Consider the following 27,773-nt stretch of genomic DNA (forward strand, 5'->3'; position numbering starts at 1 on the left):
TAAGGCATTTGTAGCCATTTCACTGCGTAGGAAAAGAAACTTTCACTAATTTCTATCATGTAAAGCAGCCAAAGAAACTTCCATACATAACTTACAAAAATAATATGCATTAACTGCAAGAAGCCAGTGTTCTAGGCAAGTTGATTGATAAAAAGTAGTTTAATTTTTGGTACATATATAACCAAAGTTAACAATTCTTTTAATGGGAAGAATTCTCCATCATGTAACACAGTAACCCTGTGAAGCAAGGGTTTTCCAACCATGATTTCAGAAAACATCATCTATCTCTCCTGCTGGCTTCATTTAATCACCAAAAGAAATGCACTTAAGGCGGCAGAGCTGAACTGTTCTGAACCATCCCTCCTGTTTCGTGCATTACAAAAATGAGTTTTAAAAACTAAATGTATTCACAAGTTTTTCAAATCACAGGTCAAAATCCATTGATCTGATAACCTGCAATCATTGCACACATTTGAAGACTGATGGACTGTGCTTTTGGGGTAACATATTTGTGAAGAATACACAACAACAAAAGAACCAACTTGATTTAAACCACTCGGCATACAGACAAAAGGGTTTGTATGACCACACCAATTAAGATGCACTTGAAATTCTCCATTTACAATGCAAGAAACCATTAAGTCACAACACCACTGCTTTTGTTGGGACTAAACATGTACTCAATTTTGATTTGGACAGAACACAACTGTGTAGCCAAAAAAAAAGGAGACTGAAATAAAATGGTCTTATTTTCTGGACTTCATCCTCCTGTAAATTCTTGGTAACTTTCAAAGAGTCTGAACAAGTTGTACTTACGGTGTAACATAATCCAGTAGTGGCATAACACATCCATAACCACCACAAAGCACTGGTCATTTTGCGACAAGTGCTGAACCCTTCAAAGCTTAACATAAGGTCATGTACAACTTGTGCCCTCTGATACAACCCCAAAGATTCATCAAGAAAGCACTGATTTACCATTAAATCTGAAAATGAGAACTTCCCCAGAAAATATAAAGCTTCATCAAGATGAATTCAAAAAAAACCCAACCGTGCAAAACTGTAACTGACTTTTATAGCTGATAATTTGAAGTCAGAACATGTCTGCAATAACTTTATTATATAGAAAACAGAATTAAAACAAACCAGTGTGATCACTGTAAAGCCCTTAATTTACATTTAGATATTACAGTAGAAAATACAGGAGGTAGAATGCCAAATCAAGACAATTTCTGAACTCTGAAATTCAATTCTACAACCCCTGTGGTTTATTAAAAATACAGAACATGATTTCAATTGACATTCGTCCAAATTCAGTCCTCTTCACTTTCAGACTCAGATTCTGTGGAGAGACGATGATAATGTGTTACCAGGGAGGGCAAGCATTTAGTTTTTCTTTTAAGAAAAGTACACTAAATACAATGCAGCCATTAAAAAAAGTATACATTTGTGAATGAATTCAGTTTTGTTCTTGGAAGATGAACATATTGATGACAGACTGACCACTGGCTGAACATTCACAGCCACAAGTCTTATTCCACTTCCAAACAAGTACATTCATGACCACTACCAAACAGGTTATTCCACAGTTATCACCATTGGTTTAAAAAACGTTTGTCACTGCAGTTCATCTATTAACTTTAGACTTCCTTGCTATGAAGCATAATCAAATCGGACTATTAAAATAAGGATTGGCACAGGCCTGAAACATGCACATTAGTATTCTAACTGCACAGCTTATTAACAGACATTGGTTGTGGCTAGTGATTCTTTTTGAAATCTTTTGAGATCTATTCCTTTCATAATAAAGCTATGGCACAAAACCTATACTTGTCAGCAATAAGTTTTACTAATCCTTTGAATGCAATCTTACCATTTCAAATTTGGCATGAAGTAATTTTTGAATTGTTCTTCAAAACATATCCAGGTGAAATCAGTAAATGTATTCTGAATGGTCGCTATTGCTATGTTGTCACTGCATCAGCAACAGATGACAAAATAAGTGACTTCTCAGCCAGCTTGGGCTGTATTTGGTTAAAGGAAGGCTGTCAGCTTTTTCCTGCTCTTCCCTGCTTTTATAATCGAACCATGGATTTTATTATTCCAATGCAAGAGACAGAAAACACCCTTAAATTTAGCAGGTCATCTGACACAGCACCTCCAATAAATCAACACACCATTTAACTCTTAAGTCCTAAAGCAAAACCTACAATACAAGTTTACTTGTATTAGTATTACTATTGGGCAAATATAGAAAACAAAAATCTTACTGGAACGTAATTACCAAATATTTGGCAAGTCAGACCTGCCAACAACAATTTTACAAAAAAGGAACAAAGCATAGCCTATTCAATCCTCTCAATTTGTTCTGCCATTCGAGATGATCAAGACTGGCAGCTAAAACTATGCTGAACACATTCTGCCTTAATTACTATACAACAAGTCTGTGCTATAAGTCAGAGATGTATAGCATGGAAACAGACCCTTTGGTCCAACCTGTCCACGCCAGCCAGATATCCCAACCCAATCTAGTCCCACCTGCCAGCACCCAGCCCATATCCCTCCAAACCCTTCCTATTCATATACCTATCCAAATGCCTCTTAATTGTTGCAATTGTACCAGCCTCCACCACAGCTCATTCCATACACGTACCACCCTCTGTGACAAAGTTGCCCCGTAGGTCTCATATCTTGCCCGTCTCACCCTAAACCTATGCTCTCTAGTTCTAGACTCCCCGAGCCCAGGGAAAAGACTTTACCCTATCCATGCCCCTCATAATTTTGTAAACCTCGATAAGGTCACCCCTCAGCCTCTGCTACTCCAGGGAAAACAGCCACAGCCTGTTCAACCTCTCCCCATAGCTCAAATCCTCCAACCCTGGCAACATCCTTGTAAATCTTTTCTGAATCTTTTCAAGTTTTGCAACATCTTTCCGATAGGAAGGAGACCAGAACTGCATGCAATATTCCAACAGTGGCTTAACCAATGTGCTGTACAGCCGCAACGTGACCTCCCAACTCCTGTACTCAATACTCTGACCAATAAAGGAAAGCATACCAAAGGAGACCAGAATTGCACGCAATATTCCAACAGTATTGTCAGAAGGCCTGGGTTCAAATCCCACTTGCTCCACAGATGCATCATAAATACAAGCCTGCACGAAATGCTGTACATTAGATTACACTTTAACTAAACAATGTTTCTATATCAATGCAACAGTACATACATGACTAAACGTATGTTATACTAGTAGGCTGTTGTCTGTTCTTAGAAGCCATGTTTTCCTGCACCCACTGTGAATACATTAATCCGTTAGATACTACCTTCTTCAGCATTCTTGAGCCACTCAACAAACTTCTTCATCTGCTCCAGAAAGATGCTCCTTCCCTTTGCCATATTTGGCTCTCGATACCATTTCAGGATGGCTTCTTCACTCAGAACATCAGCTGTTAAAAGAAAGAAGTGTAGATGGAGAGAAAAACCAATAAAAGCAGAGAGAGAGAGAAAAAAAAGAAAGAGCGAGAGAGAGAGCGCGCGAGAGAGAGAGAGAGATCACATTAAATCAAAAGAATAAAAGAACCTTCCTATCTTCCAAGAATTAATTTCTAGAGAACAGGAATGTGCAGCTTCGGCTCATGTCCAGTGATAATATAAGCTGTGCAACTCCTGGAGTCAAATTCCATGGGACTTACTGAAATGGTTACCCCATTATGATATGTACTTCACAAGCGATCTTAACAAGCTCTGCATTTCATGCAGTAAATAAAATTTTGGATGGGGTGGTGTAGGAGATGGCAGGGACTAAAATGATTTAGTCCAGGATTAATTTCACATTTCAGTTATCCATTCTACCTGCTGTTGGGAATTGTGAACTGGCAACTGAAAACTCAGGATTAAGTGCAGCCTCCTCACAGAATATTACCTTAAATTCACTGCTGCAAGTGTAACAGTGTCACTATAACTTAATAGGATTATTTTATTTGCATGACAGTTACGCAAGCACCATAATTAACCAAATACAAATAACTTGCTGCTAGATGTTCTATGAAAGCTGGTTCCCCCGGTAACCAAAACCCCTACTATTAAGCAAAACTTTTGTTAGAAATAGAAAATTATCTATAGTTGCAAATATCTTGCTCCATGTAGAATAATTTGTGCATTCATTCTGGAAGTTTTTAAAAAATTACAAGCCAAACAAACAACATTTTGGTGCAAGCACCTCTGACAACTACTCAGTTTATTTCCCAGTTTCAGAAAGTCCACTTCTTGCTAGCACACAAGACCTGCATTGCATCTATCAGTGCTAAATTGCAGCCACCCTTGATATAAGACAGAAATCTTACTGAAGATGGCTCACTGCCAACAGTCCCTTGGGCGTAAGCAATTTTAAACAATTACATCTTGATGTAAAATATTCCCAAATGTTACAAAGCTCAATTCCCAACCTGAATGTTGCAACCCTGAAGGCAGCAAATTCTTTCCCAGTCTCTTTTGACAGCTCACCTCCTTCAAGGCTGTATATATGGTTATACATTCATAGATTCTTAGTTACATACAGAACCTTTGGTTCAACCAGTCCATGCCAAAAGTAATCCCAAACTATACTAGTCCCACTGCCTGCATTTGGTCCATATACCTCCAAGCATTTCTTATTCATGTACTTATCCAAATGTCTTTTAAATCTTGTAACTGTACCCTCATCCACCACTTCCTCTGGCAATTAGACTAGGCAAGCAAGACTAGGAATTGGTAAGTAGGAATGTAGTTTCCTCCATGTGTCTCAGATATTTAAATCTGCTTTCTGAATGACTCCAAGATTTTGGCTGATTCACCTATCAATTACCAAATTACAAGCTAATAAGACCTCTTAGAACAGATGTCAGTATCTTGGCAACAAAAAAAAACGAAACCACATACTAACAAAATGCTCTGGTAATACTTTTTTTGCCTTTCTCTGAAGAAAATATTTTGAAAAATGGTAGAAAAAATAATCTTGGTCAAGACTGAATTTATATATATGGAGAATGCAACATGGAATGAAAACCAATTTCTATTTTCTTGGGGTCAAGATAAACTATTCTGCCTTTCAGAGGAGAGGATGGAGGGTTTCTGTGGCAGGTGCAAAGCATGTCATAGTCAATCAACACAGATTAATATGGTTGGAAGAATAGACTACAATTTTTGGTATTTGACCAAGACACCAAACAAGATTCAAAAAGCTATACTTGAGGTTAATGAATGTGAACATTTGTGTCCAAAATTGTTGGGAGAGTTAGAAATATTTTTAAAACAACAAATGTTACTATAGTGAAATCATAAAACTCCTGGTCCAGGTGGAACATTAACACACAGCAACATTAGAGGAGATAGAATTCAGGCAGGACAGTTTTTATTAAAAATATTCACACATGGGACTTGGATGACACCAACTATCTAGCATTTGTTGCCCATCCTTAGTTGCCTTTTTGAACCGCTGCACTCCATGTGCTATAGCTACAACCAAAATGCCTTCAGGGAGGGAGTTCCAGGATTACAACTAAATGACAGTGAAGGATCAATTTATTTGCAAGTAAGGATGGTGAACAACTTGGAAGGGAACTTGCAGGTGTGGTTGTTCCCACACGTCTGCTACCCTTGTCCTGGATGGAAGCGGTCATGGGTTTGGAAGGTATTTCCGAAAAGTCTTTTCATGAAATTCTATAGTGCACATTCTAGATTGAACACACCACTGCTACTGAGCATTGGTTGGAGGGAGTGATTGTTTGTAGATGTGGTGCCAATAAAGTATACTGCTGTGACCTGGCATCAAGCTTGTAGAGTGTTGTTATAGCTGCAATCATCCAGGAAAGTGGACAAAATTCCTTTGCACTCCTGAATTGTGCCTTGTCGATGCTGGACAGACTTTGGGGAGCAAGATGGGGAGTTACTCAGCACAATATTCCTTGCCTCTGATCTACTCTCACAGCAACTATTTATAAGGCAAGTTCAGTTGAGTGTCTGGACAATGGAAATCTCCATAAAATGTTATTAGTGGGAGATTCAGTGATGGTAATACCATTGAATGCTAATGGACAGTACCTCTTTTTGGAGATAGTCATTGCCTGGCATTCATGTGACACAAATATTACTTTCCACTGTTCACCCCAAGCCTGGATATTGTCCTGGTCTTGTTGCATTTAAGCATGGACTGCTTCAATATCTGAGGAGTGGCAAATGGTAAACATTTGATCATCGAGTATCCTACATCTGACCTTATGATAGAGGGAGACAGTCATTGATAAAGCAACTAAAGGTCATTAGGCCAGTATCCTGACAAACTCCTGCAGAAGTGTCCTAAAGCGGAGATGATTAACCTCCAATCACCACAACCATCTTCCTAAGTTCCAGGAACGATTACAGCCAGCAGAACATGTGCCCTAGATTCTCAGGGATTCCAATGTTTCTAAGGGTCCTTAATGCCACACTCAGTTGAATGCAATCTTGATGTCAACGACAGTCACGGTCACCTCACCTCTGAAATTCAGCTCTTTTGACTATGGTTGAACTGAGTCTGTGACACAATCAGCTGACTGGCCCTGGTGGAACCCAAACTGGGCGTCAATGAGCAGATTATTGCTGAGCAGGTGCCATCACTTTAGTGACGGCTGAGAATAGGCAACTGGTCAAGTTGGACCTCTCCTGCTTTATGTGCACAGGACGTACCTGGACAAACTTCCACATTGTTGGGTAGATGCCTGTGTTGTAACTGTACTGGACTAACTTGGCTAGGATTGCAACAAGTTCTGAAATACAAAATTTCAGTACCATTGACGTAATGTTGTCAAGGCATTTAACTTCAAATGCCTCCAAATGTTTCTTAAAATCATGTGGAGTGAATCAAATTGGCAGAAGACTAGTATCTGATGCAGGGGAAACACTGGAGAGGAAGACAGATCATTCACTCAGCATTTCTGGCTAAAACTTGCTGTGAATGCTTCTGCTTCATCTTTTGCACCGATTTGCAGGACTCTTCCATCATTGAGGATGAGGATATTTGTGGAGCCTCCTCTTCCAGTGAGTTGTTCAATTGTCTATTCACAACTGGATGAGGGAGGACTGCAGAGTTCAGATCCGATCTACTAGTCCTGTTCCTTAGCTTGACCAGCATTGACATCTTATTTGTCGGTATGCCCTCCTGCACTCTTCATTGAATCAGCATTGCTCCCCTGGCTAATAGTTCTGCTGTAAAATTCTGCTGCTGATGGCCTACAGTGCCTCATGGATGCTTAATATGGACTGCTAGATCCATTTCTGTCCCTCTTGCATTGTAATACCACCACACAATATGATGGAGGGTATTCTCAATGTGAAGGTGGGACTTGGTCACTTTCACCAATACCATCATGGACAGATTGGTAAGGCTGAGATAGAGTATGCTTTTTTCCTCTTGTTGTGTTTCCTCACCACCTGCTGCAGACCCTGTCCAGCAGCTATATCCTTTAGAATCCATACAGCCTAATCATAAGTGCTACTGGCAATCTACTTTTGATGATGAAAAGTGAAATGTCCCACCAGAATATAATTTGGACCCTTGCCATCCTTAGTACTTCCCCCAAATATTATTCAACAAGAGGAGTACAGGTCCACCAGCCAAGAGAGAACAGTCGGTGGTAAACAGCAGGAGCCTGTGTTTAACCTGATGTCATGAGACTTATTGAGGTCCAGATGTTGAAAACTCTAGGGCAATTCCCTCCTAACCTGTATACTACTGTGCCACTAGCTGCTGGGTAAGGAATGGTGAGGATGATGCCTGGGACATTATGATTCTATGAATATGACACTTTAGAGACAATGTCAGGCTATCACTTGACTAGACTGTGAGACAGCTCCCCCAATTTTGGCAAAGATTTAGATGTTAGCAAGGACGACTTTGCAAGATCAACAAGGCTATTTTTGTGTTCAGTGCCCCATTCAGTTTAATTTCTTTGCTTAGATTTTGTAGCAACTGTTACAACTGAGCAACTTGCTAGGCACTTCAGAGGATAGTTGTTGTGGGTCTGGAGACACATAGTCCAGACCAAGTAGGAATGGCAGATTTCCTTCCACGAAGATCATTACAGAACCAGATGGGTTTTTCCTGACAATCGACAATGGTTTCACTGTCATCATTACATTCTTGATCCAGCTATTTCTAATGAATTCAAATTCCACCATGCTGGGTTGGATTATACAAAGCATTGACTGAGTTTCTGGATTAATAGACTAGTGGTAAGACCACTATGCCATCATCTCCCCTTGTAATTTCATTATCAAAAATGGTATAAAACTCAAATATTGTCCCTTGACATTTCTCCTCTACCACCGTGCCATCCTCCCAGCCTCACACTGGACGTAAGCATAATTCTTCATATACCAATAATGAAATTTAATGATCATTTTGTGCACATTCATAAATTGTTAAACACACTTTTATTCCCATGACACTGCTAGATATTGCCAATAGCCTGAACATTGGTCATCCATATCACACACTTACCTTTATAGAAAAGCACCACGATTTTCTGAAAGGCCTTCATGAATTGAATGTTGTCATAACAGTATTCCTGAATCTTCAGCAGCAAAGTCAGCTCAGACTGACCTTGGATAGTGAAGGCAGAAAGGAGAGGGCTGTATTGCTGAAAATCACCCAACACAAAAAGAAAAGACATGAGATACATGTTCAATAAGACACGAGTTTCATATCGCAAATCACAAAATATTTGCTCTCTGATTTGGTTGAATTCCTGGAAGAAAGTTATATTACAACAAATTTTGTTCTTACTGGCACCTTATGAACCATCAATCTTTCAAAACCATCAAAAATTATATACCTCCAACATCTGAGGTTTACTGCATTATCGCAATCACTGCCATGTCTGAATAGTCAGTTGAGAAGGCCCTCTGCCGGTAAAGTTTTATTTAAGGCAAAATTGATTATTTAAATGATTTATGCAGCAAATAAGTACATAACAATGATTTGTTTAACCCTAACATTACATTTCTATTACTGTGAATTCTTACATTGGTCACATGAACTTATCAACTAGCACACTCCCAGTCCCATAGGTGCCAGTTAATAAAACATTTGCTGCATATCAACAATAAATTCATGTTTAGTATCAAAAAGTAACAGAAGCATGCTTGATCAAAGCTATATAATTTTTTTGGATTGGTCAAAAGTTATGATAATACCAAATGATTTAAAAAAGACTCACCAATCTTAAATTTATAACTGATAAGTACTTTAACTATAATTTGAAAAACAATTTCAAAAGTAGAAACATCCTAAATAGCTTCTGTATAATGTTCAATTTAGAGACAACATCATTTCAGGGACCACCAAGGTAGTTATGTCCATCCTTTGGTCAGGCCAAAGTGTGAGAAATTGAAATACAAATTAAAGTTTTGAATGAATAAATAGATTTAAGACATCAAACTATGAAGGCTGTTCATAAAAGGTCACAAGAATTAAAAAAGGGGAAAAAATTCATCAAGGAGCTTCATATTCCTTTTCATGTCAACTGCAGACTTTTGTGCAATATCAATTTGCAGAATGATAGTGACTAAAATGGGATTGTAAGAAAAAATGAGCAACAATGCAAATTTTAGTGACAGGCGTCATATTTTGTCCATATCTTCCATGCTTGCATGGTAAGACTCCAACAAAACATTATGCAGTTTATACTAAGGAAACCATCAATTTTATTAGTTGCATACTGATACAAGCAAAATTCTCAATAGCAAGATTTTACATAATGAACAAAGTAGGAGGAAAACTGGATATTTGGCCCATACACAGAAACAGCAACTACTTTAATACTTTGGATAATTACCTAGCACACCCTCCAGCCTTCAAGCATTGGTGGGTCAACCATAGAATAAATATTGTTCTGTCCACTGGCACACAGAGGCCTTCAGAGACCAGTGGTCTCTGCAGGGACATGGGTGAATCACCACACTTGGGAGGTGACATATTAGTTTACTTTTGATGTTTCTGTTGACCTTTAGACTTTTTTTTTGTAACAGTGCCACACCAAGGGTTGTCTTACTTACCTTATTTAAAAGTTAATTTAAAACAAAAAAGGAGAAAGAGATTCTCAACTGTGAAGTTATTGCACAAGTCATAAGATTAGACTTTTCAGAAGACACCGGAGCAGAAAAATGAAAGCTACCTTAAATCTAAAGTAATAGAGAATTACCTTTAAGTGCTTAATGGCTTGTTCTGTTAGCAATTCTTCTTTCTTGTTCCATTCCACTGCACCCATCACACAGCTCCAGACAATGCTTATCATGGTCTGTTCAGAGATGCTATTTTTCTTCATCTCTTCTTTGGCATAACTGATGATCTGTCAAATTTACAACAATTTAATTAATATTCTCACCACTTCTCCCCTAAATACAAGCTTAATTCAATTTGAACTCATTTTGTACAACTCAACCATAATTGCTGTTGTAGCTCCTTCAAGACTGCACAGAACAACCTCGGTTATCAGAGCATCAATTTTCCAAATTTCGGATTACCCGAACTAGACCTCAAGGTCCCTGTACGTGCATTTCAACTGAAGAAGGAAAATTCTACTCCTCATCCATTTAATGCACCATTTTGTAAATCTAAACAGGAATATAGATGCAAGTATGCTTTAATAAATAAAAAAATTCAAATATAGACTGGAGATGTGATATTAGAGTCAAGTCTTACATATTTTTATAAAAAGGCTCTCTGATATTTATTCTCCCAGAGGACAAAAGTTTGTGACTGTGAACACACAAGAACACGTGCAAGCCACAGACGTGCACTTGAACAAGAAGATTCCCTCTCATCATTGACTTGCTCCGTTTTGCAAACCAAATAATTTTTTTTTCTTAGCTCACTCCACAGAGTCTGTCAAGTCAAAACAATGCACTTGCACTTTTCATTTTAACTGCTTTTTCCCAAAAAGTAGTTCAATATCTTTTTGCTGACAAGAAAATTTAATGGAATTTTTTTTGGTGGGGGACAGCAAATTGTAGTGAGTCAGCACATGTGAAAATAAACAGGATGAAACGAGGAAACCATTACCAATCTTAAAAAAAATTGAGGAGAGGACATAAACTGAAGTCAGCAAAACAAAACTTCCCTCTCTCGTCTTCCCCCTATACTCTGTGCCTCTCTCTCTCTCTCCCCCCGCCCGCAAGGGCTCGGCAGTCGCTGAGGAGCGAGGCACAACATTTGGTCAGTCTGGACGGCAGGACGACACTGAACAGAAAGACGCCAGATACTGTCGAGGAGAAAGTGAGGACTGCAGCTGCTGGAGATCAAAGCTGAAAATGTGTTGCTGAAAAAGCGCAGCAGGAGAATCAAAGTTTCAGGCATGAGCCCTTCTTCAGGAATGAGGAGAGTGTGCCAAGCAGGCTAAGATAAAAGGTAGGGAGGAGGGGCATTGGAAATGCGATAGATGGGAGGTGGTTAAGGTGGTGGTGGGGGCGGAAATGTCAGGAAGAAGAATGCAGGTTAGGAAGATGGTGCTGAGTTCAAACATTGGGACTGAAACAAGGTTGGGGGGGGGGGGGGGGGAGGAAATGAGGAAACTGGAAAAATCGGAGTTCATCCCAACCCTCAGATTTCTCCAGTTTCCTCCTCATTTCCCCTCCCCCCACCTTGTCTCAGTCCCAACCCTTGAACTCAGCACCATCTTCCTAACCTGCAATCTTCTTCCTGACCTCTCCGCCCCCACTCCCACCTTAGCCTCCTTCCATCGATCGCATTTCCAACACCCTTCCTCCCTACCTTTTATCTTGGCCTGCTTGGCGCACTCTCCTCATTCCTGAGGAAAGGCTCATGCCCGAAACATCAATTCTCCTGCTCCTTGGATGCTGCTCTTTTCCAGTAACACATTTTCAGATGCTGTCCTGGACCAGGATAAAACGGTGGAAAACGTCAGCAGAAATTTTCAGACTTCAGTCAAACTCTAGCCAAAAGTGATTTTACTTGTAAAATATCAAGAATTTATATCCAGTGTTTGTACACATTTTATCAATTGAATGAAATAAAAACTCTGTAAACATTGCTTTTTATGTAATTATGTTTCTGAACAAAACCAGTTATCCGAACAAAATCCTCTCTGCCCATCTTGTTCAAATAATCGAGGTTGTTCTGTATATCTTGGAACCAAGGTACATGTCAGGAAAAAGTTTAGTACTTCCCAAAAAAAAGTCAAATTATCATGGAAAACTTTACTTGTTTCTACAAGTCTTGAAGTTGCCATTTTAAAGAGATATAATATGCAATTTAAACTAAACCTTGCAGATTTCCTCCCGTTATGCTAGAAACACTGCACTACAATGGCATCACTCCCCCTCAGTTGAGCTCCCAGAGCCAGTGATAATGAAACATGATTCAGTAAATTGAACAAGCCCCACTCAATTCCTGACTGGCTCCAGCTGGTCAATGTCAATAATTTATACTTTTTTTGCCCTGAAGTTCTCAGTGAGGGGGATAAGGCAAAGCTAAAAATTCTGTATAAGCACTTTCCAAGCAAAAGACAAGAGCCCAGGAACCAGTGTTATTCTCAGAAATTGTTCGACGTTTGAGGAAAGCTATCATGGAAATTAGAATAACCAAAGTCTCTGTTCAGGATCAGCTTCAATATTCAGAATATGCAGTTACTAAGTAATGTTTATGAAGCCAAAATTAAAGGATTATAAGTGTTTAAAAAATGTTAAACAGAAACCGAACAATCTTGGAACACCATTTTCAAATGGGATGCTGATACAGCTAGAATGAAACTTTGGAATTCAGCATTTTCTGAACTAATCAAACTTAATCAAATTAAAAATCATGCTTTTTGCTGTGGAAAAACAGTGTTATGCATCTATTTTGCAGACACAAACAACATGCAGTAAAAATATGTTGTAAATAGGCTATGTCTTAGAATTTATACATACTGCAATCCTGATCAACATGCTGGTAGCGGTACATGTATCAGAGAATCATACAGTGCAGAAGAGGCTCTTCAGTCAGCGAGTCTGCACAAACAACATTACTCAATCTACACTAGTTCCAGTTTCCAGCACTTGGCCAGTCTTGAATATTTCAAATGTTCATCCAAGTACTTTTTAAAAAGTCGAAGTTTCCTGCCTCAACTATTATCTCAGGCACTGTGTTCTACATTCCCACCATCTTCTGGGCGAACATTGACACTAACCGTTCTGCTATTCACCTATGCCCTTTTATTATTGACCCTTCAACTGAGGGAAATATTTCTCAAGTTTAGATGATGGGAGGAATGATACAATCATGTAAAATAATGAACATTTTAGACACAGTTGACAGTAAAACAATGTCACTCTCAAATCAGTACTTGTTGACATTATTCAGTTAGATTCATGCAATTTTCAGGACTCGGGAATATTATCAAACAATTGTACATAGATTGCAATTTGGCTCAACAAGGGAATGGTGATTGTGTAGCTGACCAACTTGGAGAGCATATACTGCATAGAATATGTTGTCCACAGAGAAAATGAGGATTTCTCTGATCTCTAGTTCTGTTACTCTCAGGCTAAATTCACTGAACTCTCTCAAAAGGAAGGTGTTCAAAATTAATCACCAGATGTATAAACATCAAATGCATTTACTATATTCACAAACAAAAAAAAAGTTGCATGCATGTAAACATTTGTAATTGTTTTTAAAGTTATCCCTTGTACAAAAGCACATCCTTCAGACGAGGCCATAAACAGGGACATTAATCTGAGACAATACGGTCAAAAATCAGAGACCTAGAAATGAGGAATAGCAAAAACAGGAACAATATAATTGATTTCCCTCAATCATCCTCCATGACTTAAACTAGACTTTAAAAGTTGCAAGTCATGAAAGCAAGAGAAAAAGCAAACCTCAAGCAATCATTACAATCACCTAAAACCCAAAGCAAACTCAACTATGAATTAACTTGTCTAGAAACTAAGGACCTTTATATTTTAAAACTCAAATCAACTTTCTATTACATAGCACCAAAGGAATATTATAGGAACAAGCAGATGCAATTTCTAATACAGTAGCACCTCAACACACTAATGACCCATTCACGAACAGGATTGTATGTAAAATTTTGCCTCAATGTACGTACAAAATTCAAGGTACAAATGAAGGTATGAACGCAAAAAGCCCCCGTGTGCAACCACGTGGTTTCATTGTTCTCTTTGCTATGCGCTTGTTGAACGCAAAAGCTCTCGTGCCCTGCGTGATCTCATTCATCTTTGGCACATGTGCTGTTAAAAGCCATCCAAGCATTCTTAAGCTAACGGAACAACAGGAGAAATTTATTCAGTTCGTGAACCGGGTCCCAGAACGGATTAAGTTCCTAAGTCGAGGTGCTACTGTAATGGAATTTTTTTTTGCATATTAAGTCAGTATCTGTTTGAATTCAAGTGCCACAAAGGTTTGGACAAAAACTAAACTTAAACCACAAACCTAGAGTCAACACCAACAGCAGCAATTTCATTTAAACTAACACGCCTTCAAATTTCAGTTTCTGTTTCTTCAATAAAGCCCAAAGCAAGAGAAGGTTAACATCATTTGATTACCTCTTTGAGAGGATCACCACGGGCCATTTGGTCTTGGAGTTCCTTCTGCAGCTCCTTCCGCGCACCAAGAGATTGCTGGCTACGGACAAAGTCCGCAAGTTCCTTCAGCCCTGCATCAGTAAAGTACTTAACGAAATGATCATAACTCTGTTTATTAGCTGGGAACAATTCCTGAAAAAGATTTAGAAGGCTTACCACATGATTTATTATGAATATTCTTTCACAACATATTTAGAATAAATCTACATACTGTGAATGTTGGGAATTTGGCTAGGTTTATGCCAATGAATAGTTACAACAAAGAAGGAAGCTATTTAATCAATCTTATCTGTGCTTGTTTACAGAGAGGAGTAATTCATTTACTGCCTTCCTGTACCCTTGCATGTTCTTCCTTTTTAGATAATAATCCAACTTGACTGCTTTAACTGAACCTGCCTCCCTTCACTACATCCATTTCAGATCTTAACGACTCGCCTTACAGAAAAACTTTCCTAATTTCTCCATTGCTCTTTTGCAAATTCCTTTTAATATGTCTCTTTTGGTTGTAAATCCTTCCACCGACAAGAATTATTTCTTTCCATCTGCTCTGTCTAGACCCATAGTTTGAATACCTCCAACTTTCCCCTCAGGAGAACAGTCCCAACTTCTACAATATATCCACATAACTGAAGGCACTCCCATCCCTGAAATGATTCCTATGAATACAAATCAATATAATGTTTAACTTAAAATATGAGCAACTGTGAGAACTCCAATCTCAAAAGGATAAGAAAAGTGGGGGAGAAAGCAAAATAATGTCAGAAGGGCCAGATACTATAAAGAGAAACATGAAAAAGAAAAGCTGCATCTTAAAGCAATAGGCAGTATCCCTTGTGGGTAACACCACACACAACCTAAACACTGAAGTCAATACGAGTGTGCTGAAACACCCTAGATGGTATAAATTTGGGTCTCTGAAGATAACAAAAGGACAACGGAAAAACAAAAATTCTATCCCATGGAGACTGTACCAAGTCAAATAATGATTATGTAGTAGGAACGAAAATCAGAAGTTCAGAGCAATAGGCACCGACTAAAGGAATGTAGAAGTTTATCAACATTCAAACAAAAATGCAGAGAAATTATTTTATCCGAAGACTTGAAAGCCAATGAAGTAGCAAATATCAATATTTTTCAATAATCTCAAAAAGATAGAAAATCTCACACAGAATATCACTGGAACATTCATCATTCTCAGTTGGAAAATCTGATCAGTCTATAATGGCATGTCATGCAGTCCAAATTAAATATAAAAACATCCAAATTCTGAACAGTCTATTTTAAATGACTCAATTTTTAAAAATACTCACTAGTAATCTATTGTCCATGTTGACCTTTCGGAGACTCCCAGCCACTGCATTTATGTCCTTTTCAGATATCCAAGATTTAAATAGTTTGACAGCAAATGCTGCTGAAACACCTAAAACAAAAAAGAGAAAAGCTCAGAATGATCCAGTTCATTTAATATTAATGCAACTATATGTGCAATGGAACCATTCTCAACACAAACCATCCACAACCACCGTAGGAGTCAACCACATTACTGTTGATCTGGAGTCAAATGTACCCAAACCAAGAAAGGATGGCACATTCTTTCACGAAAGGATGTTATTGGAAACAAACTGTTGCACAACAAATGTTGAAAATAAAAGAGACATCATGATTGACATGGGAATTAGTGGGAGCGAGTGAGGACTGCAGATGCTGGGAATCAGAGCTTAAAAATATGTTGCTGGAAAAGTGCAGCAGGTCAGGCAGCAAAGGAGGAGAAGGAGAATCGACGTTTCGGGCATAAGCCCTTCTTCAGGAATTAGTGGGTCATAGATCCAATATCTGCCTTATACCCCAAGGATTTACGAACAAAGCACATGAATCAATCTCAACTTTACCTTCTTTGACCAAGTTCTCATTGAAGAGGCTGCTCAGAATAGAGGATGATAAAGTTCCATTTCCTAACAAAATCCCAGTCAACATGGCCAGCTTGGTTCGTTCAGACTCCGTAAAACCCTTCAAGAACAGCAGCAGCTGAAACAAGTCAGTGGTTAAATGTTAATCTCTGATGAATACATTTGGAGAAGTAATGTAATATCATAGTATAAATAGCATTTAAACTTGTCTAAAAAGGATATCAGATGTTGCAGTCAGCTGGTTTAGTTTTTAGTTGTAATATTGAATAATTAAATGCAAAACACCAATACAATAATAAGTTTTGAACTATTATAAAGTCTCTTACACCCTTTCATAGATTCAAACCTTTTTTATTTCCTCTTCAAATCCTCTCTCCAGGTATTTGTAACGCCTGATCAGCTTATTAAACACCTGAAATGCAAAATTTTAAGTCACTAAAGATATTTAAGCAAGTGGCTGAAAGCTACAGCAAGCATTATCAGAATACAGTAAGAGGAATTTGTAACAATTCATCCTTCAGTTGACATCATTATACATTATTCTAAAACCACAATGAAGATTCAGCCATTATGAAATATAAATAGTCTCACACAGGATAAACAAGTTTATCAATTGAGGAATAGACCTAATCGAGGCAATATTTCTGCAGTCAAAGAACTGTTGTTTTCAGAATTAAAAATATTGGTTTCAGAACTCAAACTATTCATGTTCATATTACCTATGTAAAACACCAGCTTTGCAATTTCAGAGTGGATGTCATGTAACAGACCAAAATCACCCAGTTTTCCATAACTACCATCACAACCTCTAAAATCAATGCCCACCATTAAAAATAGATTACAAAGTGCCTTCTTATTACAAGAGTTACAGACAATGAATGAGACTCTGACATTTGCTCCGATGTGAGTTAAGTACACTAACCCTTCAATCTTGAGTGGTCCTACATTTTATAGAAAGGAATAAAAACACATTCTTTTCAATGATGCTTTACTTTAGAATGGTTGTAAAGTTTTATGTTTGAAGTAATCTGAGAAATTGCACCATTTGATGAAAAACCAATTATTGTCCAGATAAGAGGTCCAAGACTATGAAGAAATTTGCCTGTTGATACAGCATGAACGTCTCTATTGCTGAACTCCCAACAGCTGTTAATATTGGCATTACCAAAAATATAGCTATTGTACCCTGATAAGAATTTATTGGAAACAGTATTTTTGATATTCAGCTACCCAATTCAGACACAGTAATAAGATGAACTCTGTGGAGCTCAAATATGCAAGACAAATCATTTATAACATCAGCTGAAAATCTTTTCTGCACCTCCTAAGAGGAGCTTGGCTGGAGTACTACATTTTGCACCATTAGAAATTGATACTTTATTCCAACAAATATGCAATAATGCTGAAGTGATGCAAGATTGTGTGTGACTGAATGCAAGCCAGAAGGAATTTGTTATCTTAATATATGTAGCATGCAATCTGGTGGTACCAAGGGGGTAAGGAAAAAAAGTTTATTTTCATATTTAAAGTGGAACACACAAATGACCAAGTAACTGAATGAAGCAGCGAAATGGTACAACTCAAAGTAAGGTACCTTATATTCTTGGACAGTATAACTGCAAAACATTTAACTCACTTTCCAGGTCATTACTCAAGCATCAGGCCAATAAAATAACATGAAGCCTCAGTAACAATTTACAACTATGCTCTGACAGGCTTAAAAATTGGGAGACCGAGATAAAAAAAAATCTTGCAAATTAAAATTTTCTACCTTCACGAAAAGAACATATCATACAATTTTTATTAAGATAATTCCATTAATGTGTAAAATGTCTTAAAGACACTTCACAACAACACTTCACAAATTTGACACCGAGCCACAAGAGGAGGGCAGATCAGAGGTCGGTGTTAAGGAACATCTTAAAAAGAGAAGAGAACAGGAGAGGCTTGGAAAAGAATTGCATAGTTTACAGTGTTGGCAACTATATGTGCATCTGACAGTGGTGGAGTGATTAAATTAGGATGCTCAAAAAGACAAATGTTGGAGGAGTGAGTGTTGTACAGGTGGATGTAGTTAGAGACAGGGAGGATGTGACCATGGAGCAGTTTTTTTCCCCAAAATAAATGGAGCACTAAGAATGGGAATTTAAAAATCAAGGTGCTAGAAGCCAACATGGACCTGTGAAGATGGGTTAATGAGGTTTGCATTGACGCTTGGTTAGATTATTGGACCTCAAGCTTACAGAAGGTAGAATGTGGGAAACCAAGCAGTTAACCCAGAGGACACTATGAAGTCCAGATATAACAAATGCATGGATCAAAATTTCAGCAGTAACAAAGTTGAGGCATGGACTGAGTCATGTGACATTATAAAGGTGATCTTAATGATGTCACGATTATTCATTTGGACATTCATCTGAGTATCAAACAAGTCATCGTAGCAGTTAAAAATCTGATTGTTTGATAGTTCTAGAGAAGGCCAGAATCAGTGGCTAGAATAGAGACAACAGCTTCAAAGAAGCAAGCACTCCCAGCTAGTAAGATCCATAAATAGTGAACTTTGCATTTCTCCAACAGTAGGGGAAATGTAAAGGCAATAAAACTTGCCTGAGCATATGCACGTATGGTCTCTAGGTTTTCTTGAGCAGCAAACACACAGACATCGGTACGGGTCACGTTATCAGCAAGGGTACCACCTGGAGCTATAAAGTACAAGGAAATCAAGATTTAAAGGTGAATGGCAAAAGTACTAACAAGCATGAGGAAATTTAAGCTGCAAGTGGTTAAGACCTGAATGCCTGACTCATGGAAGAAGCTCAATCTAAGTTTTGAACGGGAATAGGATAAATATTGGAATAGGAAGGTTTACAGGTGTTACATGTATATGACGGGACAAGCCAAGTTGGTCACATAAAGACATGGCTTGGGCATTACTCTTCTGTGCTTCAAGCCTACTATTCTACTGAATTAATTGAATATCATACAAGATGCCACAAACAAATTGGGAGTGTCCAACTGAGACCACAAAAGTAGATTTCTTTGCTTTACACCAATCTACAACTAGACAAGTACACAGCAGGATTTAAGTAAGGGCAGTGAAAAGAGATAACAGGGCCCTTATAATAAAAGCCAAGTTAATCTACAAATAATTGGGGTGGGAGCAAGGGAAGTGCAGGCAGTGGAGAGGGAGGGCTGGGTGAATATAGGAAGCAAGGGGCAAAAGAGGAGAAAGAAAGAGCAAACAGAACTTCCCTCAATTTCTGTTTGGGGAAATTCAAGAGCAAGATATATAGAAAAGGACTCTTGACATGTGGCTCGTGCGTCAAATCTGTCGTCTCTTCTGATCCCTTTAATCTTTCAAGTAATGTTGTTCCCTAAATTATTTTGTTTAAGTTCAGACAGCAGAGGTTTCACAGAATTAGCCATTATTAGTTCCAAATTCAAGGACATTGAAAAAGAGCAATGTACCTAAATTTGAATAGATGGGAAAAACAACTTCATGCAAATGGAATCACTACGTATGCAATATATTTATGTAGAACAGCGTTGAAATATGTCTTACACAAACTTGCATTCAAACTCCAGCCAATGAAACCATTAAGTTCAGAATACCAGCTAAATAGTATTCAACAAAAACACAGACCTCCTGCAGGTAAGGTTCTAACTCAGTTTACCACGACAGTACAGTTCCTTTTCCCAGCTGAAGCATCACTTTCCGAGAAGCGTAGAAAGCCATCCTTCAACAGTTAAAAATGGGCAATGCAGATTCAAAGGCCTGTAACACTGAAATAGAGCTCTTACCCAGCATCCCACCGGCCACCAGGATATCAAATAAGGTTTCGGCATAACGACGGTAATCGAGCTTTGCTCCCGAAGAGTCAAGAAACTTTGCTACAGCCTCCAGATCACTGCCATTTTCATTCAAACCTTGGATAATAGAATCTTGGAACTGAGTAGGCTCAAACTTCTCTTTTTCATCTACAGAGAAATTAATTGTCAGCATGGCAAATACAGGAACACACATTTATTAGTTATTTCCCCGAAGTCAAACTGCAGCTACTTGGCATTATTTACAGGCATACAATGTTACAGCAACAGTAAAACGTGGCAGTAGAGAGGCAAGATGTGAACCATGGCTTTTACAGTGCCTCAACTAGTGAACGCACTAACTTCAAATATAATTGTCACTTGTGCTATAGCATAAGAGACAAAGCCACAAACAGAATCCCACATTACTCAGAAACAAAAATTTAACATTGAAGCTGTTATTTTATTCTGAATACCATGCGACTGCATGTCACCATCTCTCAACACAAACTAAAACTTCAGCATAAAGGCAAGTAAACAGGTTCATCTAAACTATATTTTCCCCAGCTGAAAATAGGTTTATAGTCTATGCTTTTTACTTAATGATAAAAGAATAAGCAATTAACACCAAAACACCAGACATTCATTTAATGCTAAATTCATACACAGTTAAGCTGAGGACCCACATTTTCAAATTAGTATTTGATATGTTGAGTAACATACCTCTTTTCCTAGTTTTAAAACGCTGGCCAGTTAGCGTTGGCTTCTGCTGCTTTGGATTATTCATAAAAGACACTCTACCAAGAAAGAAAGAATAAAAGGATTAAGTCTTCATACACAAAATTTAAATTTTGCTCAGCAAAGAAGCTATATATGTTACAGCCCTGAACATGGAAACTCAACTAAAATCATATCAAAACCATTTCAGTAAAAACATTAGCTCAATAAAATATTGAGACAGAAAGTAACAAAATAATTAAGAAGAAAATCTATGATAAAAGATTTATGGCCAGTTGTGACCTTTCCCATGCTTTATTCGCACAATATAATAATAGTGGATTATTTGACTAATTGATCTTTACCATTTAGCCTGCTAGAAATCCAAGCATGAAGAAAATACAAGTGATGAAGTTTTTTAAACCAGTCACATTTTCATGCTACATTTACCACATCAGGTCTTAAATTGGCCTTGTACTTCATCCTAAAATGTCATTTCATTAAATTTATCTAATGTCTAGAATGGCAAATGCTTTAGAATTTGAACATCATCTTCCAAAGACAAGTGTGGTTTGCAAGACTGACAAAAATATTCGTAAATATTACAAAAGTAAATGTTTAAAAACCTATGGGAAAACATCACTACCAACAAAGTGAGAAGTCACTCTTACTATAGCTGTTATAATGGTCTTTAAGGCCAAGTGCCAGGTATGGACCACAGTGTCAGTAACAGGGCTCTGCTGAGGCCAGACCTGAATCCACTACTTCTGGAATGTAAAAATTTAATGCAATTTGAGTGAAATAAGTTACATAACTAAACTTTTTTTTTGTTTTTCTGAATTTGAAATTTAAACATCATAACACTAGGTTATAGTCCAACAGGTTTAATTGGAAGCACTAGCTTTTGGAGTGCTGTTCCTTCATCAGGTGGACAACCATCTGATGAAGGAGCGGTGCTCCGAAAGCGAGTGCTTCCAATTAAACCTGTTGGACTATAACCTGGTGTTGGATTATTTTGTCAATATTAGTGGGTGTCTGTTATGAGTAATTGGCTTCCCCATTTTAAAGCAGTGACTACCCTTGACAAATACCTCATTGGCTACAAAGTACTTTGGTATTTGCTGTGATGGCACTATCTCTTTCAACAATGTGGAGAATAATTCCCATGCATTTCTTTTAGTTTATTCATTCACATTATGAATAAAATGCTGGCTAAGCCAGGATTTATTGACCAAAGGGCACTCAAGAATCATACACATTTGTGGGTCTGGGGTCATGTGTATGCCAGACAAGGATGGCAGTTTCCCTCCATAAAAAAGGTCATTAGTGAACCAGATGGAGTTTTCTGACAAGTAACAATGGATTCATGGTCATCATTAGACAAAATGCCACCATCTACCATGATGGGATTTGAACCTAGAATACGAACTGCATTTCTGGATTAACAATCCAGCAATAATACTACACTGCTTCCCCTAGCTGCCTTTTTAAAATTTATAAACAACCCAATTTCCCAAAAGAGAATTTATAGGAGACTGCAAAATGCATTAAAATGTTTCTCACATCACATCTGGCTCTTTTGCCAATCACCCTAAATTGAGGCCTTCAATATCAAATCCTTTAGCCACTGGAAATAATTCCCTCATGCAATTCAAAATCTTGCCCATCTAGCTCTAAGGAGAGCATCCAGCTGTTGCCATCCACATGACTTCAATCCCTCAGCCCCAAAGCATTCTAGTACATCTTTTCTATACTCTCTTCAAAGCCTTCAAATTTTTTTTTAGAAAAAAGTATGGTGTCCAGATGCGAACGGAAATCTCCAGCTGGGGCTAGTTAGCCTTTTTTTCAAAAATTTTAAAATTAATTTAGTATAAAAGCTTCCTCACTTTTGAGCCACCATGTATTTAGTTCCCAGGATGCCATGTTTATTAACAATTTTCTAAAGCTGTTCTGTTTAAATTGACTGTCAACCTTTTTGGTACTTCCTATGGATGCAATAGCCCTCTTATTTTCCACAATTTTGGCTAAACCTGCTATCTTGGTCAATGCCAATGCAAACCATTCATCTGGTATCTCTGCCATGCCTCAAGCTTGCACCAACAAATCTTTAAATCAATCCCACTGCTCCTTCGACAACCCCCTCACTGTTAATATTCATAGAAAATTTGAATTCACTATATTGGAAGTACTGTACCCAAGATGATCACTGCCTGTCATTTTGTCCTCCCCATATTTCTCCACTTCTGTATTCAGATTCAGTTTTGTCATACAAATCTGATCTTACAACCTCTTTTCTTGCTTGATCCAATTCTTAAATCCTTCAAGACAGTTTATTAAAATATCAATATTGGATTTATATAGCCTCATCAAATAACAATGACCTCAATCCATTTCACTGGAGTACTGTGGAAAACAGTGAAGAGTCACATAAGGATCTATTTGGTCAGATGAGCTAAAGTTCAGCCGTAGGAGGTAGGAGGAAAGCAAGATGTGAGAGGGGTTTAGGGAGCAAATTTGAAGGCATGATTGGCAATGAAGCAATCAAAAAAAGGAATTTACTACAAACCAGAATTTGCAAGTCCACATATCCATAAGGTTGGTTAGAGGATGCAGCACAATGTTGCTGAAGGATTTGAAAACCAGGATGCAAATTTAAAAACAGGAATTACTTGAACTGGAAGAATACAGGTCAGCAAACATTTTAAAACCTTTTCTTGATTCAACCAAGAGTAAACTGAGAATCTTGCACTTCCAGTTCTAGTGCAAACGTCAATGGAGCAATTTAATTCCAAGTAGTTTAACAAAGGTTTTATGTAAATTGGCTAAAAATTACTACTCCCATTGATTTTGTATAGACAAACCTTCTTCAACACTGGAGCAAGATCCATCAATTCCCTACTTAGAGTAGACTGAGTACCTTCACCAAATGGACTGCAGAGGCTCAATGCAACAACTCATTACCTTAACAAAAAAGGTGACATGGAAAAGGCAATAATTGCTTGTAACACTCACTACAATCACAAATGGAGTTAAAACTAATGCCTGGGCAACTTTGCCAAAAGTCTGATGCTAATTGACATAATTCTGCACATAAAAACAAAATTTAGATGATAAACCCATTTCACTGGCACATGTAGCTCAAATTTTAATTTTAAAAAAGACAGCTTTCCTTGCCTGCAGAGTCAGAATAAAATGAGTAGACCATTCAGCCCTTGAGTAAAAAATGAGGTCTGCAGATGCTGGAGATCACAGTTGAAAATGTGTTGCTGGTCAAAGCACAGCAGGCCAGGCAGCATCTCAGGAATAGGGAATTCGACGTTTCGATCACAAGCCCTTCATCAGGAATGGAATTTGGACTGTTCCACATATCCTACGAAGAGGCAGCCATAGCTGGGGCCCATGCGGGTGCCCATGGCAACTCCTTTAGTTTGGAGGAAGTGGGAGGATTGAAAAGAGAAGTTATTCAGGGTGAGGACCAGTTCAGTCAGTCGAAGGAGGGTGTCAGTGGAAGGGTACTGGTTGGTGCGGCGGGAAAGGAAGAAGCGGAGGGCTTTGAGTCCTTCGTGATGGGGGATGGAGGTGTACAGGGACTGGATGTCCATAGTGAAAATAAGGCGTTGGGGACCGGGGAAGCGAAAATCCTGGAGGAGGTGGAGGGCGTGGGTGGTGTCCCGAACATAGGTGGGGAGTTCTTGGACTAAAGGGGACAGGACCGTGTCGAGGTATTGGGAGATGAGTTCGGTGGGGCAGGAGCAGGCTGAGACAATGGGTCGGCCGGGGCAGGCAGGTTTGTGGATTTTGGGCAGGAGGTAGAAACGGGCGGTGCGGGGTTGTGGGACTATGAGGTTGGAGGCGGTGGATGGGAGATCCCCTGAGGTGATGAGGTCCTGGATGGTTTGGGAGATGATGGTTTGGTGGTGGGAAGTGGGGTCGTGGTCAAGGGGGCGATAAGAGGAGGCGTCCGCGAGCTGGCGTTTGGCCTCAGCGGTATAAAGGTCAGTGCGCCAAACTACCACCGCACCTCCCTTGTCTGCGGGTTTGATGTTTTGCATTTAACAAGATCATACCTGACCTGAAACCAAATTCAAATGACTACAGTTGACTCCATAGTTGCCATCTGTGACTAAGCAGAAGCATATCAGATTTATAATGCTAAAAATCACACAACACTGGGTTTGGGCCAACAGGTTTATTTGGAAGCATTAGCTTTCTGAGCAGTGCTTCCAAATAAACCTATTGGACCATAACCTGGTGTCTGATTTTTAAACTTTGTACACCCCAGTCCAACATCAGCACCTCCAAGTCAGACTTATAATGAAATGATTTTGCATCCTTGGTTACAATTATAAGGCTTAAGATTATATTTGGGGGGCTGTAGTTTCACAATACCTCTTCTAAAATCTGAAGATGAAGTTTAGTTCTCTTAAAAGCTCCAGGTCTGCTTTTTCAGAGAAATTGCACTCCTGAATGGCTTGGCTCCAATTCTAAAGCAAAGCCCTCTGTTCTAGACTCTCAGTGGTGCAAAAGGGAGAAAACATCCAAATTTCTGTTAAAGCCCCGAAAAACTCAAATCATTCTTTCACCTTGCGTTTTGCATAAACTAAACAATGTTCATAATCCAACATTTGCAGTCTTGGTAGCACTCTAGTGAATCCACACTGTACTTCTTGCAGAAACATTTCCCAAGATTTAGCAATTACTGTACAAAGTACTCTCAGCCTGGGCTATACAGCCACGGTAATGACCCTTCAGCCAATCATATCCGCGCCAGTCACCAAACGTTTTACCATTGTAATCCCATTTCCATCACTTGGTCGTGCGATATAAAACAAGATGCTCCAAGACAGTGCATTTCACAATTCCCGCTGACTTCTGCTCCAGCAAGTTTGAGATCCTCTCCCCTTCAATGCCCAGTAACCAGCCACCTCCACAAATTTGGAGATTTTTTTTTGTAAAGAAAGCAAGTACTGTATTCAGACAGAAAACATGGTTGCAAACAGAAGCGCGAGTACTCGTTCAATACTCCTCAGCCACCACTCCACCCTCTGTCGACTGGAAATGAAACAGGAACAGCCAGTGAATCATTTAAATGACACCGCACAAGCGCAAAGCTGATCACACCCCAGCCCAACGAAACCAAGAAAACCTCCCTTGATGGAGTGCAATACCCGCCAGCAGTTGGGCGAGGGGGAGGCTTGTGGGAATTACAAATCAACAATAATGGGGTGAAAAGCAAGGACGAGAGCGTGAAATAAACAGGACCCCAAAAATCATCCTCGATGGTGTTGAGGAGCTGGCCAAGGCCTGTAGGGAAGCACGTGGCCATCATTTGTTTTCGGTCTATCTATATACAAGTGAAAGGTGCGTGGGGGGGTGTACTGAAGGGAAGGGAGCGTGAGGGGGGGGGGGGAAAAGGGCCCGTCAGCCATTTTGTTCGAGTCGGCATGAAGACGGTAGTGTCATATACAGACGGGGGTGGGGAGCACTCAGCGGTCGCGGCCTTCCCGCAGGCTCCTCTTCCACCCCCCTCCCCTCCCCCAAGCCACGTCCCGTGCTCCTCTCTGACTCATCCATCCCTCACGCGCTTCGGCTCCATCAGAACAAAGCGACCGCCCATTCCGAGGCGCGAGGGTCTTCCAACCGCCGCCTGGCGCGAGGACCGAATGGGGGCATCCATTCCCGTCCTATTTTCCCCACTCCACCTCAAATCACGGGCGACAGAAGAGGGCGCGCATCAGACCAAAACCGGTAAACGGCGTGGGTTTTTTTTTTGTTCTCTCCTTTCAGTTTCCACATAGAATGATCATTCAGATTTCCATTTTCTGTTTTCACCCAGAGACTTACCGAGATAATTACTGCTGTGAAAGTCAGTGACACGCAAAGAGATTGGATCTAACGTTCAAATGGTGTCCGGCAGGAAGAATCTAAACTGACTGCGCATGCACCGTGTTTGTATCCTTTCCCCTGCCGCCCACCACAAGTTAGGACTATTCCACTCGTCTTACTGCACAAGCGTGGAGGGCCGCCCTTCATGGTACAATCCAACCGGGTCGCGCACCATTCTCACATTGAGAGGGAAGTCTTAGAAAATCAATCGTTCGTAACTGGCTTGACTGGACTTCAAACCATACTACTGATTATATTTTATTGACAAGTTAAAATTAAATAACCGTAATGATCTCTCCTCGCGACTGTTGGGAAAATTCTCTTCTCCTTGCCTTACATCACCCTTCACTACCAACCCTCTTTGGTTCAGACCTTTAGCTCCGTCCACGGGTGGGCGACGTCTGCCAGCGTAATTTGACTGTTGACGTAAAACGTGAAAACCCCGGCAGGCTTCGTGCGTCATCGGAGGGGGGAGGGGGAGTGTGATTGAACAATGTGCTGCAACATGGTGAGTGTCTTATGTGCATTGGTGGTGTTGCTCAGTAAACACCACAAGGTGGGTGAAACTGTTCAACAGGATTTGTCAAGGTTGGAGGGTTTGAGCTAAAGAGAGAGGCTGTTTTCCTTGGAGTGTTGGAGGTTGAGGGATGATCTTGTAGAGCTTTATAAAAGCATGAGGGGCATAGATAGGGTGAAAAGACCCAGGGGTGGGTGGGGGAATCCAGAACTAGAGTGTTTAGGGTGAAAGGGGAAAGATTTAAGAGGGACCTAAGGGGTAAATTTTTCAACACAGTGGATGGTATGTGTGTGGTATGAGCTGCCAGAGGAGG

General features: G+C 39.4%; 2 protein-coding genes across 6 annotated transcripts in view; one reads left to right on the forward strand and one right to left on the reverse strand.

The window, feature by feature from the left end:
• Nucleotides 1-27,773, forward strand: part of si:ch211-227n13.3 (uncharacterized) — a 73,327-nt gene that overhangs the window by 33,269 nt on the left and 12,285 nt on the right. The window lies entirely within an intron of this gene.
• On the reverse strand, nucleotides 141-27,032 carry LOC132817224 (eIF5-mimic protein 2). Of its 2 annotated transcripts, none has more exons than XM_060827537.1 (12): nucleotides 26,902-27,032; nucleotides 21,064-21,137; nucleotides 20,335-20,511; nucleotides 19,141-19,235; nucleotides 16,880-16,945; nucleotides 16,516-16,651; nucleotides 15,937-16,046; nucleotides 14,588-14,758; nucleotides 10,219-10,365; nucleotides 8,517-8,655; nucleotides 3,325-3,447; nucleotides 141-1,342 (listed from the first exon to the last, which is right to left on the reverse strand). In XM_060827537.1, exons 2-12 carry the CDS (start codon nucleotides 21,125-21,127, stop codon nucleotides 1,314-1,316), a joined length of 1,257 nt encoding a protein of 418 aa, XP_060683520.1. In that variant the 5' UTR covers nucleotides 21,128-21,137; nucleotides 26,902-27,032; the 3' UTR covers nucleotides 141-1,313. The 2 variants fall into 2 exon arrangements, with proteins under 2 accessions (XP_060683520.1, XP_060683521.1); XM_060827538.1 differs by lacking the exon at nucleotides 26,902-27,032 and adding an exon at nucleotides 25,845-26,041.

This window comes from Hemiscyllium ocellatum, chromosome 7 (assembly GCF_020745735.1).
Source record: "Hemiscyllium ocellatum isolate sHemOce1 chromosome 7, sHemOce1.pat.X.cur, whole genome shotgun sequence".
Taxonomy (NCBI): Eukaryota; Metazoa; Chordata; class Chondrichthyes; order Orectolobiformes; family Hemiscylliidae; genus Hemiscyllium; species Hemiscyllium ocellatum.

Bases quoted from the DNA above. Each gene is read 5' to 3' on its own strand.
- LOC132817224 (XM_060827537.1), bottom strand. From the start codon at position 21,127: ATGAATAATCCAAAGCAGCAGAAGCCAACGCTAACTGGCCAGCGTTTT. The intron at 8,656-10,218 runs GTAATTCTCTAT...GGTGATTTTCAG, and splicing joins AAGCCATTAAGCACTTAAAG to CAATACAGCCCTCTCCTTTC. The intron at 1,343-3,324 runs GTAGTATCTAAC...GTCTCTCCACAG, and splicing joins GCTCAAGAATGCTGAAGAAG to AATCTGAGTCTGAAAGTGAA.